The 16,626-nt window shown below is 39.0% G+C and overlaps 2 protein-coding genes across 3 annotated transcripts in view; one reads left to right on the forward strand and one right to left on the reverse strand.

The window, feature by feature from the left end:
- ADAM18 (ADAM metallopeptidase domain 18) overlaps positions 1-16,626 on the reverse strand; it is a 95,698-nt gene that overhangs the window by 35,165 nt on the left and 43,907 nt on the right. For both annotated transcript variants that reach the window (XM_023551092.2, XM_023551091.2), the window contains 2 exons: positions 13,518-13,613; positions 1,145-1,343 (listed from right to left, as the gene is read on the reverse strand). In XM_023551092.2, coding sequence (XP_023406860.1) covers positions 1,145-1,343; positions 13,518-13,613 — 295 coding nt within the window. The remainder of the gene's footprint in view (positions 1-1,144; positions 1,344-13,517; positions 13,614-16,626) is intronic.
- On the forward strand, positions 6,337-7,467 carry LOC104846107 (pyrroline-5-carboxylate reductase 2-like). Its single transcript, XM_064272792.1, has one exon. It carries the CDS (start codon positions 6,337-6,339, stop codon positions 7,297-7,299), a length of 963 nt encoding a protein of 320 aa, XP_064128862.1. The 3' UTR covers positions 7,300-7,467.

A 16,626-nucleotide genomic window follows, 5' to 3' on the forward strand; every position in this document is an offset into this window, starting at 1 on the left:
TAAAAGATCACATTTTTGGCCAATTTAGGTTAAGAGTATTTCTTAAACATCCTTATTTCAATGGGAACTCATAAAGATTCAAGTCTCAGGAAACTCAATTATGGGTAAAACAATTTTTATTAGAAAAAAAGGAGTATGACTTAAACTCTCTTTAATGGATCTTACAAAATGTAATATTTAATTGTATTTTAAATTATGTATTAATCCCTGATCATAAGTTACTGTGATAATGACAAATAATATTTTCAAATAAAAATAAGCATTGCCACAGATTATGAAAACATAGCTTACAGAAAATAGCACTGACCTGTGATTCAAGAGATCATACCTCTGCAGTTATGGATAAATTTTAGGGAAATCATTTAATCTAAAACTTGTTACTAAAAACAAGTTTCAAATAATTAAGAAGACAACAAGAACCACATACCATGTCATTTGGTACTAACCAAACTCCTTAATTACCACACGTAAGTAACCTAAACTTACTATTATGCTGCCTGTCTTTATTCAGTCAGCAAATATTACATTCTAATGCATTTCATTACATAATTTAATCTACTCAAATTTAATTCATCTAAAAATACAAGATTATATTGGGTTATTACGAATAATTTCTAGGGGAAAAAATAAGCAGATATGTGTGTCTTCTTTAAGTTACTCTCAACAGCTGTTTGAAAAGAAAACATAGAAATGACTTTTGATCAGGTGGCATATGACTACTGTTATACTAGCAATTTTTATTTATTGAGGAAAAATGTATATACTTGAATAAAATTCACTCAGTGTTTTTTTTAATGTCATTAAAACTACATCATTAAATTGAAGTGTAAAAGAAAACTCAGATTTCAGAATGTACTAACTTAGTACTTCAATTTTTATATAAATTATGAATGGTAAGCATGGATTTTTGGCCAGGTAGCTAACTACCAAAAACAAAAAAATTAAATATTGAGACTATAAATACATAGTCCTATCCTGGATAATCTCAAATGTTCCTATCAAAACCAAAACTATTTAATTCAAATTTAATTTTTATTGAGCTTAGGATTCATGTTCTTCAATTTCTAGAGTTTTACAGTATGTATTATAATCTACAGAAGACTTCGAATTTAATATAAAAGAAACATATAAGAGATGGCAATACCTTTTCCAAATACTTTAGCACACTGATAATCGGTAGTTTGGCATCTTCCGTTATAACAATATGCAGTTCCTGACTTGCACGTATGGCCATTCAATACATAAGTGTCAGGAACACAATTACTAGAAGTTCCATTGCAATACTCTGTAAAATCACATTCTTCATCAACACTCTTTCTACATGGAGTACCTGCTATTGATAGCTAGGAGGAAAAAAGAAAGAAAATTATGTTCTGTGAATAACCTTTCTTATCAATTGCTTCCTGATTATTGATAATTGAGGGAATCACAGAGTTCCCAAGGTGGTGAGTTCTATGAAAGACAAATCAGGGATCTATTCACTGTGAGGTCTGGAGAATATTTACTTTCTCAAGGGCAGGAAAGGATCCCTTATGAGTTTTCAAGAGCCTAACTGCTTTGTATTCTACATTGGGAGGCCATCTCACTCAATCAGTGTGTGGGTGGGGGACTGCACAGATTAAACATACCTGTTCTTTGAAATAGGAAAAACATACCTTCTACTTTTTTTCTTCTTGGAGAAACCCAGGAGCCAGACTGCATAATTTCAATTGCTAGTTCTAACCATCTACTAACCAAAAGATTGGCAGTTCGAAACCACCAGTGGCTCCATAGGAGAAAGATGTGGCAGTCTGCTTTGTTAAAGATTTACAGCCCTGTAAACCCTATGGGGTTGATATGAGTTGGAATTGACTCAGTGGCAGTGGGTTTTGGGTGGGGGATCATCTAGAGATGCAGAGAATGTTTCTGACCTAATTCAATATTCGTTCATAGTAAAAACTATCAGGAAAGTAAAAATAAAAAGGAACTCCCTCAACTTGATAAAGGATAACTACAAGTAATAGAAACCCTCCAAGTAGCATCATACTAGATGGTATAAGACTGAATGCTTTCCCTTTACAATCAGAACCAAGGTAAGGATATCTGCTCTCACCATTCCTATTCAATATCATATGTAGGTGTTAACCAGTTCCATAAGATAAGGGGGAAAAATACAGATTGTAAGTAACAAAACAGTGTTCTCAGAAAACATGAATGCGGGACTACCAAAGAACACCCAAAAACGTACCTAGAATTAAAAAGTGATTTTAGCAAAATTACCAAATAGAAGATCAATAAACAAAAATCAATCATATCTTATATACTTGAACATTTTTTAAATTGAAAAATTTTAAAAGTACATTTTCTAAGGAGGGGCCAAGATGGCAGAATGGTCAGATGCTTCATGTCGTCCCTCTTACAACAAAGACCAGAAAAAAAAAAAAAAAAAGTGAATTGAGTATACATGAAAATCTAGAAACCTTAATCATCAAAGACAAAGTTTAAGAATCAGACTGAGTGGCAGGTGGAAGGAGAGACAATTCAAAAGCAGCAGAAAGAGGGAACTACAGATCACAGGATCACCAGCACCCTGCTAGCTGAGTCTGCGCAGTGCACTGGCAAGCAGCAATATCCCAAGCAAGGCCCGCCACATCTGGTGCAGCCAAGAAACAGCAAATCTGCACAAACCTCAAGAACCAAACAGGAGCAACACCAGACCTGCTAAAGTTAGGTGCAAGCTCCAACTTACCATGTGTGCTGACAAAATAACCCCTGCCCTCACCAAAGCTTCACAGTGGAGAAACACTCCCTTCCCCTCACCCATTCCCCATCCCACTCTGACAGCAGTCCCGCAGAAGTCAACAACCTCACACCCCCTAAGCTGGGAATTCAGGGCCAGTCAGGAGGCTCTGCCCCCTTGCCCAACCACTGACATTTGGGGTCCAGGGACTTGCAGTACGCTTCACTTCCACCCAGTCCCTTGAGGGTTGATTCAATACCACATACCCTCATTAGCATAAAACAGCAGAGAATACACTAAAACTCATTTTCTTCTGTAGCTGCCAGAGGGAGTTGCAGATTTGTGACATTCGACACCACCCTGCCCCTAAGAAGGAGTCCTACCCACCCACACTGGGGTTCTGAAGGCCAGCAGTGACAGCCACTCCATCTAGCCACCCACAACAGGGGTCTGAGAATTAGTGGTGTCTCCCAAACCCTCCAGGCAATGGCACTGGGAGACAAAGGACCAGCTGCCCTATCCCCTCACTACATGCTGTAGGTGACAGGGACACACCCTCCATCCAGGCCCCTGGGGGTAGCCATCAGCCCCCTGCCTTGTCCCACACATTGCCTCCCACTGCAACCAGAGACATGTGCCTGCTCCAAACACCCCCATAGAGCCCCGCCTGCCTGCAACTATAGGTGAGAGTCAGCACCACACACTTGGTGACTGATGACCCAGACACCTGTGCCCTGAATAACCACACACCTGAAAGAACAGTGAACAGACTCCTGGGCTCGCATACCTAGTAGATGCTCTGACCACCTGGAGACAGGATGTGAGAGTTTCTTTGAAACCAAAAACCAAAGAACTTCACACCCAGACTTCTTGGGCATATCAAAACAAAACAAAAATATAGGACTCAGTAAACAAAAATACAATAAATAAATATAATAACTTACTGATGCCTGAGACAATAAAAAATAACAAATCAAAATGGCTCCAGCAAGCAACCAAAATAAAGAACCAGAAAACCTTTAGGAGGAAAATAAGGCAATGAAACTACCTGATAAATAATTCAAAAGACTACTATAAAGAGATCAAGCAGCAGATCAGGCAAAACTCAGACCAACCCAAGGAACACAGATACAAAGCAATAGAAGAATTAAGGAAGACAATACAAGAACAAAATGGCAGAACAGACAGAAACCATAGATACAGCAACTAGAAGCCCAAAAGATTAACAATAAATTTTCAGAATTAGATAACTCAACAGAAGGTCATAGAAGCAGAACTGAGACAATGGAAGTCAGAATTAGTGAGATTGAAGATAAACCCTTTGACGCCAATTTATTTGAGGAAAATCAGAAAAAAGAATGAAAAAAAGAAGAAGAAAGCCTAAAAATTATGTGGAATACTATCAAGACAAAAACCTATGAGTGATCAGAGTACCAGAACAGGGAGTGAATAACAGAAAACACAGAGAGAATTGCTGAAGGTTAGCTGGCAGAAAACTTCTGTAATGTCATGAAAGATGAGAAGATATCTATCCAAGAAGCTCAACGAATTCCATACAGGGTAGACCCCAAAAGAAAGCTAGCAAGACATATCATAATTAAACTTGCCAAAACCAAACACAAAGAAAGAATCTTGAGAGCAGCTAGGGATAAACAAAAAGTACCTACAATGGAGAACCAATAAGACTAAATTCTGACTACTCAGTAGAAAATATGAAGGCAAGAAGGCAATCGGATGACATATATAAAACCTTGAAGGAAAAAAAAATTGCCAGCCAAGAAATATATATCCAGCAAAACTGTCTCTCAAATACAGTGGCAAAATCAGGTCATTTTCAGGTAAACAGAAATTAAGGGCATTTGTAGAAACCTGACCAAAATTACAAGGAATATTAAAGGGAGTCCTCTGGTTATAGAATGAACATCAGACAACAATCCAAGACTAGGACACAGGACAGATCAATCAGTTATCAAAGCAGACACGGAATTCACAAAAAAAAATCAAAACTAAAAGACTGAAAATAGGGAATCCGAGATGTCAATATGTAAACGATGACAACATCAAAACAAAAAAAGAGGGGATAAACAGTGTAGTCATAGAACTTCCATATGGAGAGAAAGTTAAGGCAATATCAAGAAATAAAAGAATGGCTTAAACTTAGGAAAATAAAGGTAGATTTCAAGGTAACCGCAAAAGAATCTAAAAAACCTGCTCATCAATATAAAAAAAAGAAGAACATAAAGACTCAGTAAACACAAAATCAACAATAATAAAAGACGTGAAAAGAAAATATATAGGCAAAAAGAATTCAGCACAGAAAATTAAGTGGAACAAAGAAACTGTCAATACCACAAAAAATAAAATAGACAGCAGCAAATTCATATATATCAATAATTACACTGAACGGTACACCAATAAAGAGACAGAGTGGCAGAATGGATAAAAAAAACATGATCCATCTATGTGCTGTCTACAAGAGATGCAAAGATACAAAGAAACTAAAACTCAAAGGATGGAAAAGTATATCAAGCAAACAATCAAAAAAGAGCAGAAGTAGCGGTACTAATCTCTGATAAAACAGACTTTAAGGAAAAATACACCATAAAGGATAAAGGACAGTATATAATGATTAAAAGGTCAATACACCAAGAGGACATAACCATAATAAATATATATGCACCCAATGACAGGGCTCCAAAATACATAAAAAAAAAAAAAAAACAACAAAAAACGCTAACAGCATTGAAAAGAGAAATAAACAGCTTCAAAATAATAATAGGGGACTTTAACATACCACTTTCGGCGAAGGACAGAACATCTAGAAAGAAACTCAGTAAGGATACGGAAGATCTAAATGCCACAATCAAACAACTTGATCTCATAGACATATATACTCCATCCAACGGCAGAAAGTATGCATTCTTTTCCAAGGCAGATGGAGCATACTCCAGAAGAGGTCACATTTTAGGCCACAATGCAAGCCTTAACCAAAACATCAAAATTATACAAAGCATCTTCTCGGATCATAATGTCATGAAAGCAGAAATCAATCACAGAAACAGCAAGGAAAGAAATCAAATACATGGCAACTGAACAACACCTTGATTAAAAACCACTGTGTTATAGTCAAATCAAATGAGAGTGAAAACACATCTTACCAAAACCTTTGGGACACGGCAAAAGCAGGACTTGGCAGTCAATTTATAGCAATAAGAACACACATTAAAAAAGAAGAAAAGGCCAAAATCAAAACATTAACCCTACAACTCAAACAAATACAAAGAGAGAAGCAAATGAAGCCCTCAGGTACCAGAAGAAAGGAAATAATACAGATTAGAGCAGAAATAAATGAAATAGAGAACAGAAAAACAACTGAAAGAGCCAAAAATACCGCAAGCTGAGGGTGCGTCGGGGCCCTGCGGGTACCCCGTGTTGGCGCCCCGCGCGGGCTGAGCCCAGCCCCACCCCAACCCGGAAACGCCCCGGAACTCGCTGGCTCCGGCTCCCTCGGCCGCACTGCCTGCTGGGTCCCCGCACTCCCCGCCCTTCCGGTAGTACCTCCGGGCCGGCGCTGCCAGGGGTCCTGCGGCTGCCCAGGAGACGAGGCGCCCGGGGCAATGAGCGTGGGCTTCATCGGCGCTGGCCAGCCGGCCTGTGCGCTGGCGCGCGGCTTCACGGCCGTAGGCATCTTGTCCGCTCACAAGATAATAGCCAGCTCCCCCGAAATGGATCTGCCCACGGTGTCGGCGCTCAGGAAGCTGGGTGTGCACCTGACCCGCAGCAACAAGGAGACGGTGCTCAACAGTGATGTCCTGTTCCTGGCGGTGAAGCCACACATCATCGCCTTCATCCTGGATGAGATCGGAGCCGATGTCAAGGACAGGCACATCGTGGTCTCTTGTGCGGCCGGTGTCACCATCAACTCCATGGAGAAGAAGCTGATGGCTTTCCAGCTGGCCCCCAAGGTGATTGGCTGCATGACCAACACGCCTGTGGTGGTGCGGGAGGGTGCCACCGTGTACGCCACGGGCACCCATGCCCTGGTGGAGGACGGGCGCCTCCTGGAGCAGCTCATGAGCAGCGTGGGCTTCTGCACCGAGGTGGAGGAGGACCTGATGGACGCCGTCACGGGGCTCAGCGGCAGTGGTCCTGCCTATGCTTTCATGGCCCTGGATGCATTGGCTGATGGAGGGGTGAAGATGGGCCTCCCGCAGCGACTGGCAGTCCGACTAGGGGCCCAGGCCTTGCTGGGAGCTGCCAAGATGCTGCTGGATTCAGAGGAGCACCCAGGCCAGCTCAAGGACAATGTTTGCTCCCCTGGGGGTGCCACCATCCACGCCTTGCACTTCTTGGAGAGTGGGGGCTTCCGGTCCCTGCTCATCAATGCCGTTGAGGCCTCCTGCATCCGCACACGGGAGCTACAGTCCATGGCTGACCAAGAAAAGATCTCCCCAGCTGCCCTCAAGAAGACCCTCCTGGACAGAGTGAAGCAGGAATCGTCCACAGTGTCCACGATGACCCCCTCCAACCCAAGGACGCTCCTCACAAGAAGCCCAGCCCTGGGAGGCAAGAAGGGCTAAGGCAGCCTCTACCTGCTCTGTGGTCCAGGGCCCTCAGCTGAGGGGGCCTTGTCCCACCCACACATACACACCCAGTCCCCAGCCATGTATGCCAGGGGCAGCCTCTGGTACCTTCCAGGTTCTTGTGATAAAAACCTCCTTAAACCTGTTCAGATCAGCCCATTCTGATAAGCGGTCCTGTCCCATGTGGAAAGATGCTCCAGAGGGGTGGTGGCTGCTGGAAGCCAGATGTAACCCTGCACACTTCCAGTGTTGGCAGAGAGAGAGGCTGGACTTCAGCCCCAGCCAGACAGGAAAGTCTGGGGAGGACTTTAACTAGGGTACATTGTAGCCCAATACAGGGTCAGTTTCAATGTCAAATCAAGGAAGTGAGAGATGAAACTGTGGTATGGATTTTTCTCTTTGAATTCATAAAAGGAAGAGAAGTAAGCAACTTAGAATTTCACAGTTGATCAGAAATGTACCCAATTAGACTATCCTTGTGTGGAGCCCTGGTGGCATTGTGGTTAAGAACTATAGCTGCCACCCAAAAGGTCAGCAGCTCAAATCCACCAGCCGCTCCTTGAAAATCCTATGGGGTAGTTAGTTCTCTGTTCTGTAGGGTCATTATGAGTACGAATCGACTTAACGGCAACAGGTTTGGTTTTGGTTTTATTTGTGTCTCTTACTCCATAGATGTGCCGTTTAAAAAGTGTTGTTCAGAGCTGTTACATTTAGCTGTTTTAATAAAGCTTTATTTTCTTGCTTTTCTAAAAAAATAAATAAATACCGCAAGCTGGTTCTTTGAAAAGATCAACAAAATGGACAAACCATTCATTGGTCACACTGACAACAGAAAAACTTGAGAGAAAGCAAATAACCCAAATAAGAAATGAAGGAATACTCCAATACTCATTCTATGAAGCCAGCATTACCCTGATGGCAAAGCCAGGCAAAGACACCACAAAAAAAAACACAGACTAATATCCCTCATGAACATAGACACAAAAATCCTCAACAAAATTCTAGCTAATAAAATTCAACAACATATCAAAAAAATAACTTATCATGACCTCATGGGATTCATATCAGGTATGTAGGGATGGTTCAATATTTAGAAAATCAATAAATGTAACCCACCACATAAATAAAACAAAAGAACCACATGATCTTATCAATAGGTACAGAAAAGGCATTTGACAAAACGCAACAGCCATTATTGATAAAAACTCTAAGCAAAATAGGAATAGAAGGGAAATTCCTCAATATAATAAAGGGCATTTATACAAAGCCAACAGCCAACATCATTCTAATCAGAAAGAGACTGAAAGCACTCCCCTTAAGAACTGGAACCAGACAAAGATGCCCATTATCAACACTCTTATTCAACGTTGTGCTGGAAGTCCTAGCCAGAGGAATTAGGCTAGATAAAGAAATAAAGGGCATCCAGATTGGTAAAGAAAAAGTAAAGTATCTCTATTTGCAGATGACATCATCTTATACACAGAAAACCCCAAAGAATCAACAAAAAACTACTGGAACTAATAGAAGATTTCAGCAAAGTTGCAGGAAACAAGATTAACATACAAATATCAGTAGGATTCCTCTACACCAACAAAGAGAACTTCAAAAAGGAAATCACCAAATCAATACCATTTACAATAGCCCCCAAAGAGATAAAGTACTTAGGAATAAATCTAACTAGGAACGTAAAAGACCTATACAAAGAAAACTACAAAACACTACTACAGGAACCTAAAGAGACCTACGTAAGTAGAAACATATAACAATGACTGTAAGAACGGCGCAGGACCAGGCAGTGTTTCGTTCTGTTGTGCATAGGGTCGCTATGAGTTGGAACTGACTCGATGGCACCTAACAACAAAACAACAACATGGGTAGGAAGACTCAACATTGTGAAAATGTCAATTCTACCTAAAGTGATCTACAGATACAATGGAATCCTGATCCAAATTCCAGCAGCATTTTGTAACAAGATGGAAAAACAAATCACCAACTTTTTATGGAAAAGGAAAAGACCCCAGATAAGTAAAGCATTACTGAAGAAAAACAAAGTAGGAGGCCTCACATCACCTGATTTTAGAACCTATTATACAGCCATGGTAGTCAAAACAACCTGGTACTGGTACAACAACAGATACATAGACCAGTGGAACAGAATGGAGAGCCCAGACATAAGTCCATGTACCTACGAGCAGCTGAGATCTGACAAAGCCCAAAGTCCATTAAATAGAGAAAAGACAGTGTCTTTAACAAATGGCACTGGCATAACTTAATATCCATCTGTAAAAAAATAAAACAGGACCCATACCTCACACCATACACAAAAACTAACTGAAACTGGATCAAAGACCTAAATATAAAATCTAAAACGATAAAGATCATGGAAGAAAAATTAGGGATAATGCTAGGGGCCCACATGGCATAAATGCTGTACAAACCATAACTAACAATGCTGAAACACCAGAAGAGAAACTAGGTAACTGGGAGCTCCTAAATATCACTTGTGCTCATCAAAAGACTTCACCAAGAGAGTAAAAAGAACCTACAGACTGGGAAAAAAATTATTTTCACTATGACATATCCGATAAGGGTCTAGTCTTTAAAATCTACAAGACACTGCAGCCTCTCAACAAAAAATAGACAAATAATTGAATTAAAAAATGGGCAAATGATACAAACAGACACTTCATCAAAGAAAACATTCACGTGGATAACAAACACATGAGGAAATGCTCACGATCATTAGCCATTAGAGAAGTGCAAATCAAAACTACACTGAGATACCATCTCTCCCCAACAATGCTGGCACTAATCCAAAAAACAAAAAGTAACAAATGTTGGAGAGGTTGTGGGGAGACTGGAACTCTTACGTACTGCTGGTGGGAATGCAAAATTGTACAACTACTTTGGAAAACAATATGGTGCTCCCTTAAAAAGCTAGAAATACAAATACCATACAATCCAGGAATCCCATTCCTAGGAATATAACAAAAGAGCCATCACACGAATAGACATATGCACACCCATGGTCACTGCAGCAATATTCACAATAGCAAAAAGATGGAAACCACCTAAATGTCCATCAACAGATGCATGGATAAACAAATTATGGTACATACCCATAATGGAATACTATTCAATGAGAAAGAATGAAGATGAAACCACAAAACATCTCGCAACATGGATGAACATGGAGGACATTATGGTGAGTGAAATAAGCCAGTCACAAAAGGACAAATGTTGTATGACACCACTGTTATAAGAACTCAAGAAAAGGCTTACACACAGGAAAAAAAAAAAAAAAAACATTCTTTGATGGTTACAAAGGTGGAGAGGGAGGAGGAGAGAAAATGACTAACTAGATAGTAGACAAGTGTCAACCTCAGTGAAGGGTAATTACAACACACAATCTAGGGGAAGTCAGCACAACTGGACCAAAGCAATAGCATAGAAGTTTCACAGACACATCCAAACACTTTGAGGACTGAGCAGCTGGTGCTGGGGCCTGAGGACCATAGCCTTGGGAAACATCTAGGTCAAGTGGCTTAACATAGTTTATAAAGAAAATGCTCTATATCCCATTTTGGTGAGTAGCATCTGGGGTCTTAAAAGCCTGGGAGTGGCCATCTAAGATATATCTATAGGTCCCATCCACCTATAGCAAAGCAGAAGGAAGAAAGCCAAAGACAGAAGGAAAATATATAGCCCAAAGGACTAAAGGACCACACGAACCAGAGAGTGCACCAACCTGAGACCAGAAGAACTAGATGGTGCTCAGCTACCGCCAATGACTGCCTGACAGGGATCATAACAGACAGTCCTGGACAAGCAGGAGAAAAATGTAGAACAGAATTCAAAGTCACATAAAAAGACTAGACTTACTGGTTTAAAAGAGACTGGAGGAACCCCCTAGTCTATGGCCTCTGTACGCTCTGCTAACCCAAAACAGAAACCATTCCCAAAGCCCACTTTTTAGCCAAAGATTAGACAGGTCTATAAAACAAAAAAATAACATAAGTGAGGAACGTATTTCATGCTTCTTAGCTTAATCAAATATAGGATACCAAATGGGTACCAAAGAAGGGACAGGAACTGAACGAATGAACACAGGGAAACTGGAGGGTTCAAAGGGGGAGCATGCTGTCACACTGTGGGGATTGCAACCAATGTCACAAAACAATACGTGTATACATTTCTGAATGAGAAATTAACTTGCCCTGCAAACTTTCACCTAAAGCACAATTTAAAAAGTACATTTTCAACAGTACGTGAATATATATAAAATACTCAGGTACACATTTTTTCAAATTTTATGCAACAGTTCTGTTATGCAAACTTCAAAACACTGATGAAAGAAAAAAAAAGACTTTAAAAATGGAAATATATACTATGATCTTAGATGGAAAGATTCACCAGAAGAACTAGATGGTGCCCGGCTACAATCAATGACTGCCCTGACAGGCGACACAACAGAGAACCCCTGAGGGAAGAGGAGAGCAGTGGGATGCAGACCTTAAATTCTCTTAAAAACACCAGACTTAGTGGTCTGTCTGAGACTGGAAGGACCCCGGAGGTCATGGTCCTCAGACCTTCTGTTAGGCCAAGACAGAAACCATTCCCAAAGCCAACCCTTCAGATAGGGATTGGACTGGGCTAACCCACCCAAAACCCACCTTACGGGATAGAAAATGATCCTGGTGAAAGTGAGCTTCTTGGCGCAAGTAGACACATGAGACTATGTGGGCAGCTCCTGTCTGAAGGGGAGAAGGGAGGGCAGAGGGGGTCAGAAGCTGGCTGAATGGACACGAAAATAGAGAATGGAGTGAGGGAGTGTGCTATCTTATTGGGGGGAGAGCAAGTAGGAGAACAGAGTAAGGTGTATATAAATTTTTATATGAGAGATTGACTCGATTTGCAAACTTTCACTTAAAGCACAATAAAAATTAAAAAAAGAGAGAAAAAATATATCATTAGTCATTAGGAAAACACAAATTCAAAACACAGTAAAATACTACTTCACACCTATTAAACCAAAAGAATCTGTCACCACCAAGTTAACTCCGACTCATAGCGACCCTACAGGACACAGTACTGCATGAATTTTTAGTTCATATTTATTAACTCTTATACCATATATATAATATTGAAACCATTCCAATACGAACAGATACTTAGTTTGTTTCTATTTTTTGCTATTGCAAAACAAAAACCCGTGGTTAATATTTGTTCCCAAGCTTTCCATGCATGTGCATGTTTCTAGATACACACACAAGAAGGAAACCGATGATAATTGATATTGTCTTGATGATAATATATATTTTATTAAAATACATACGGGAATATCGCTCACCAGGGGGACTATACCCATTGCCGTCGAGTCAGTTCTGACTCATAATGACCTTACAGGACAGAGTAGAACTGCCCCATAGGGTTTCCAAGGACTGGCTGGTGGCTTCAAACTGCAGGCCTTTTGGTCAGCAGCCGAGGTCTTAAACCACTGTGCCACCAGGGCTGCAGAGGGACTACACAGCAATGCAAAATTCTACAGCTATACTTAAGAAACCTCTATCCCTGCTTCTTAGCCAACACTTGACATTGTTTTTAAAAATTGCCATTTGGATAGCTGCTGAATAATATTGCATTGTTGTCTTTATTTATGTTTGCCTTAATTACTGCAAATGGTCGGTATACACATTAAACACATGTACTTTTCTTTGTTGTAAATTGCTACGACAGGCCTTTTTCCTCTGTGTGTGTGTGTGTCTGTGATTTGCCTTTTACTTAAAAAAAAAAAAAAATTTTTTTTTAATTAATTGTGGGAGTTTGTCGTATGTTCTGTATGCTACACATTTTGTTTTCCATTTATGCTACATTTTTTTCACAATTAATCATCTATCATTTTTGACCATGACTTTTTAATAGTTTCTAATTTTCATTTTTAATATAGTGAAATATATGTTTATTCCCCTTTTTGTTTGACAATTTAGTGCACAATCAACTTTGCGATCTCAGCTCTATAGACTAATTAGTACCAACCAGAAATGCCTTCCTTATTTTATGGTTCATTTCCTTGTATACATGTGCTTGTTCCTGTACCCTGTGTTCTATTTCACTCAATTCCTTCTATGTTATTTCTATCAATTCAACGTGGTTCAGTGAATACAAGCTTCTATTATCGTAGCTCAATTCCCTTTTCATAAAAATCAGAAACTTACCTCACATTTTGAAGTACAGCACGCTCCCGATCCACATTCTACTGAGCCTTTCAGCTTACATGTGTTGTAATCACAGCAGTTTTTAAATTGGCATTCCTGTAATTTTACAAGAAGAAATACTATTCCGGTCAAGCACTTATGAGCGCTTGTTTTTTAATCTCAGCTTCTACTTAATATCCTCTTGTATTCAGGTTTCCTTTCAATTACACAATATATGCAATGAAGCTTTTTTATTTTACTATTGTTAGAATATTCAAAGGTACATGTAACTGTAATAACTAAAGAAATAATGTTTAAAATAGCAGTCAATCAATAACGGTTATTAGCTAAATTATTTAGTATTTAGCTCATAAATTAACAACTTGGAAATACGACCTTTAAAAAAAATAGACTTTCCAGGAGAAATTCAAACCTTCTCCAATGCCTTATTCCAGCTGATTTGTTTAGTTAAGTTTCGCTTCAGGCATGAAGTTAAAGTTAGGCAATAAATATAACAAAAATTATGTTTTTTCAGGAGTTTTTATCTCTCAGGGTAGTCCACGCTCAGTCTCCGGCATTTAGTTAACTACCCTTTAAGTATTTCTATCTGATGCTGGCTCCAGCAAAGGTCTTCCCTCTGTGTGAGCTGTGATTCTCTGTATCGGCTGTATCTACAATTTTGGGGGTAGTGGTCTGCTCTTTGACTTTGATTCTCTGATAGATCTATGAAGAATGGTTGATTTTCAGTTTTTCAGCTTTGTTCTTGTTGTGAGGATGACAGTGATGACTTCTAAGCTCTTTACACGTTAGACAAGAAACCAGGAGTCACAATGCTATTACTTTTTTTTTCTCGTGTTCTACATTCAACATGATTCTGAATTCTCATTTGCTTAATTAGTTCTTCAACTGGCTGTTCTGGATTTCATAAAAAGAATTTCTCTATGATCTGTCTACTTGTGCTAGTTTTTGTAAACTTTGTTTCAATGAATTTGTCCATTTCATCTACGTTGCCAGATATACTGGTACAAGGTTGTTTGTAATATTCTCTTAAAATATCATCTTACCATTTTTAAATATCTGTAAGAGCTATAGTAATGCTCCCATCTTTCATTACTGCTTTGTTGAAATTTGAATTGTTTGCTTTATTTCCCTTCGATAGTGTTACTAGGGGCTTATCAATTTTATTTCATTTTTTTTCCTTAAAGAACCAACATTTGGCTTTTTGGATTTTTTTCTTCATAATGTGTCTTCTTCCTATTTTATCTATGTTTGATCTTTTTTATATCTTTCCTTCCATCTTCTTTGGCTTTAGTTTGAGGTTTTGATTTTAATCTTTATGATATGGAAGATTATATAATCAATTATGTTCCATCTCATTTTTAGAGGCTAAAGTAGCATTAATACAAAAATCTAATGATGATATTTAAATTATATAATCAATTATAAATCTTCCCTTTTTTCTGCTATAGCCATTTAGAGTTTAAATATCTCTCCAAGCACTGCATCCAACAATATTTGATATACTGCATTTTTATTATCACTTAAATCAAAGTATTTTTAAAGTTCTATTTCAGTTTCTTTTTTTGACCCTACTTTATTCTTTTTTTTTTTTTATTCGGTAGAAATTTGCTTAATTTGAAATTTTTACAATTATTTTTCTTTGATTAATAAATTAATTCCATGATAATAAGAGAGTCAATTCTGTATGACCTAGGTCTTTTGATATTTGTTGGGATGTATCAACATATTGTGGCTTTGATAAATGTTTCATATAAAAATTGAAAGAATGAAGAATGTGCGCTGTGCATTGATTTGAGACCTTCTATTTAAAAAAAATTTTTTTTTTCTATTTTAATACAAACATTTGAGGCTGTAAATTCCCCCTACTGCTTTAATGGTATTACACAGATTTTTATATGTTGTGTTTCATTTTCATTTCAGATTGGGTCCACAGATTCTTTGGACGCACTGGAGATGAATGTTTTCCAGGACTCCAGTTATCACCTAGCTTCCACAGACCACCACTCTAACCATGTTAGAGTTTTGGGTTCTCTGTTGTCAGCACTGTCAGCAAAGATTCTAAATCCAATAGTGCTGTAATGATCTGCATTTTAATTTCATCTCATTTGTATACAGTTCAAATTACATTCTATTTTCCTTTCTGATTTCTTTGACCCAGGATATATTAAAACCAAAAACAAACCCATTGCTGTTGAGTCAATTCTGACACATAATGACTCCTTATGTTACAGAGTAGTATTACTCTATAGGATTTTCTTGGCTATAACCTTTACAAAAGTAGACCTCCAGGTTTTTCTTTCACAGTTCCACTGGGTGGGTTCAAACAGCCAACCTTTAAGTCAGTAGAGGAGAGCAAACTGTTTGTGCAACCCAAGGACCTAATATTACATCTTAATTTCTATCCAGGAATTTGCAAATGTTTCCACTGGGTATCTCCTATCCTTCAGGGAACAATGTGAGTCTGTCAACTTTTAAGTATATCCATAGCAATTTCACACTCAGGGACTGAAGAAATTACCATAGATTGTGACCACAGGTCCATTAGAACAGCCTGTGAGATAATTTTTTCCAAGTCTCCAGTTATCACTGAATCTCTATACCATCACTCTAACCATGATGATGTTTTGAGTTCTTCCACATGAGCACTATGAGCACAGATTCTGTATCCAACACTCTTGTAAAGATCCAAGTACTCCCCATTCCGCAGTGTACATGTAAATGACTGTAAGTCACTTTGAGGGAGGAACTGAGGAAATAGCTGTTACACCATTCCTAAGTGATTGCAGAATCTTATCCTTTATTTAAACAATGAGCTCTGGCTGGGAGAGCTGACTTATATATAGATATTCAGCCAAAAAAAAACCATTGCTGTTGAGTCGATTCAGACTCATGGGAACTCTATAGGACAGAGTAGAACAGCCCCCAAAGGGTTTCCAAGTATGTAAATCTGTACAGAAGCAGACTGCCACATCTTTCTCCTGCGGAGCTGCTGGTGGGTTCAAACTGCCGACTTTCTGGTTAGCACCCGAGCACTTTAATGACTGCACCACCAGGGCAAATGACTGTGATTTGCTGTTTGTAGCAGCTGGCCCCAGTTCTCTGCTTACTT

This window comes from Loxodonta africana, chromosome 19 (assembly GCF_030014295.1).
Source record: "Loxodonta africana isolate mLoxAfr1 chromosome 19, mLoxAfr1.hap2, whole genome shotgun sequence".
In the NCBI taxonomy this organism is placed as follows: domain Eukaryota; kingdom Metazoa; phylum Chordata; class Mammalia; order Proboscidea; family Elephantidae; genus Loxodonta; species Loxodonta africana.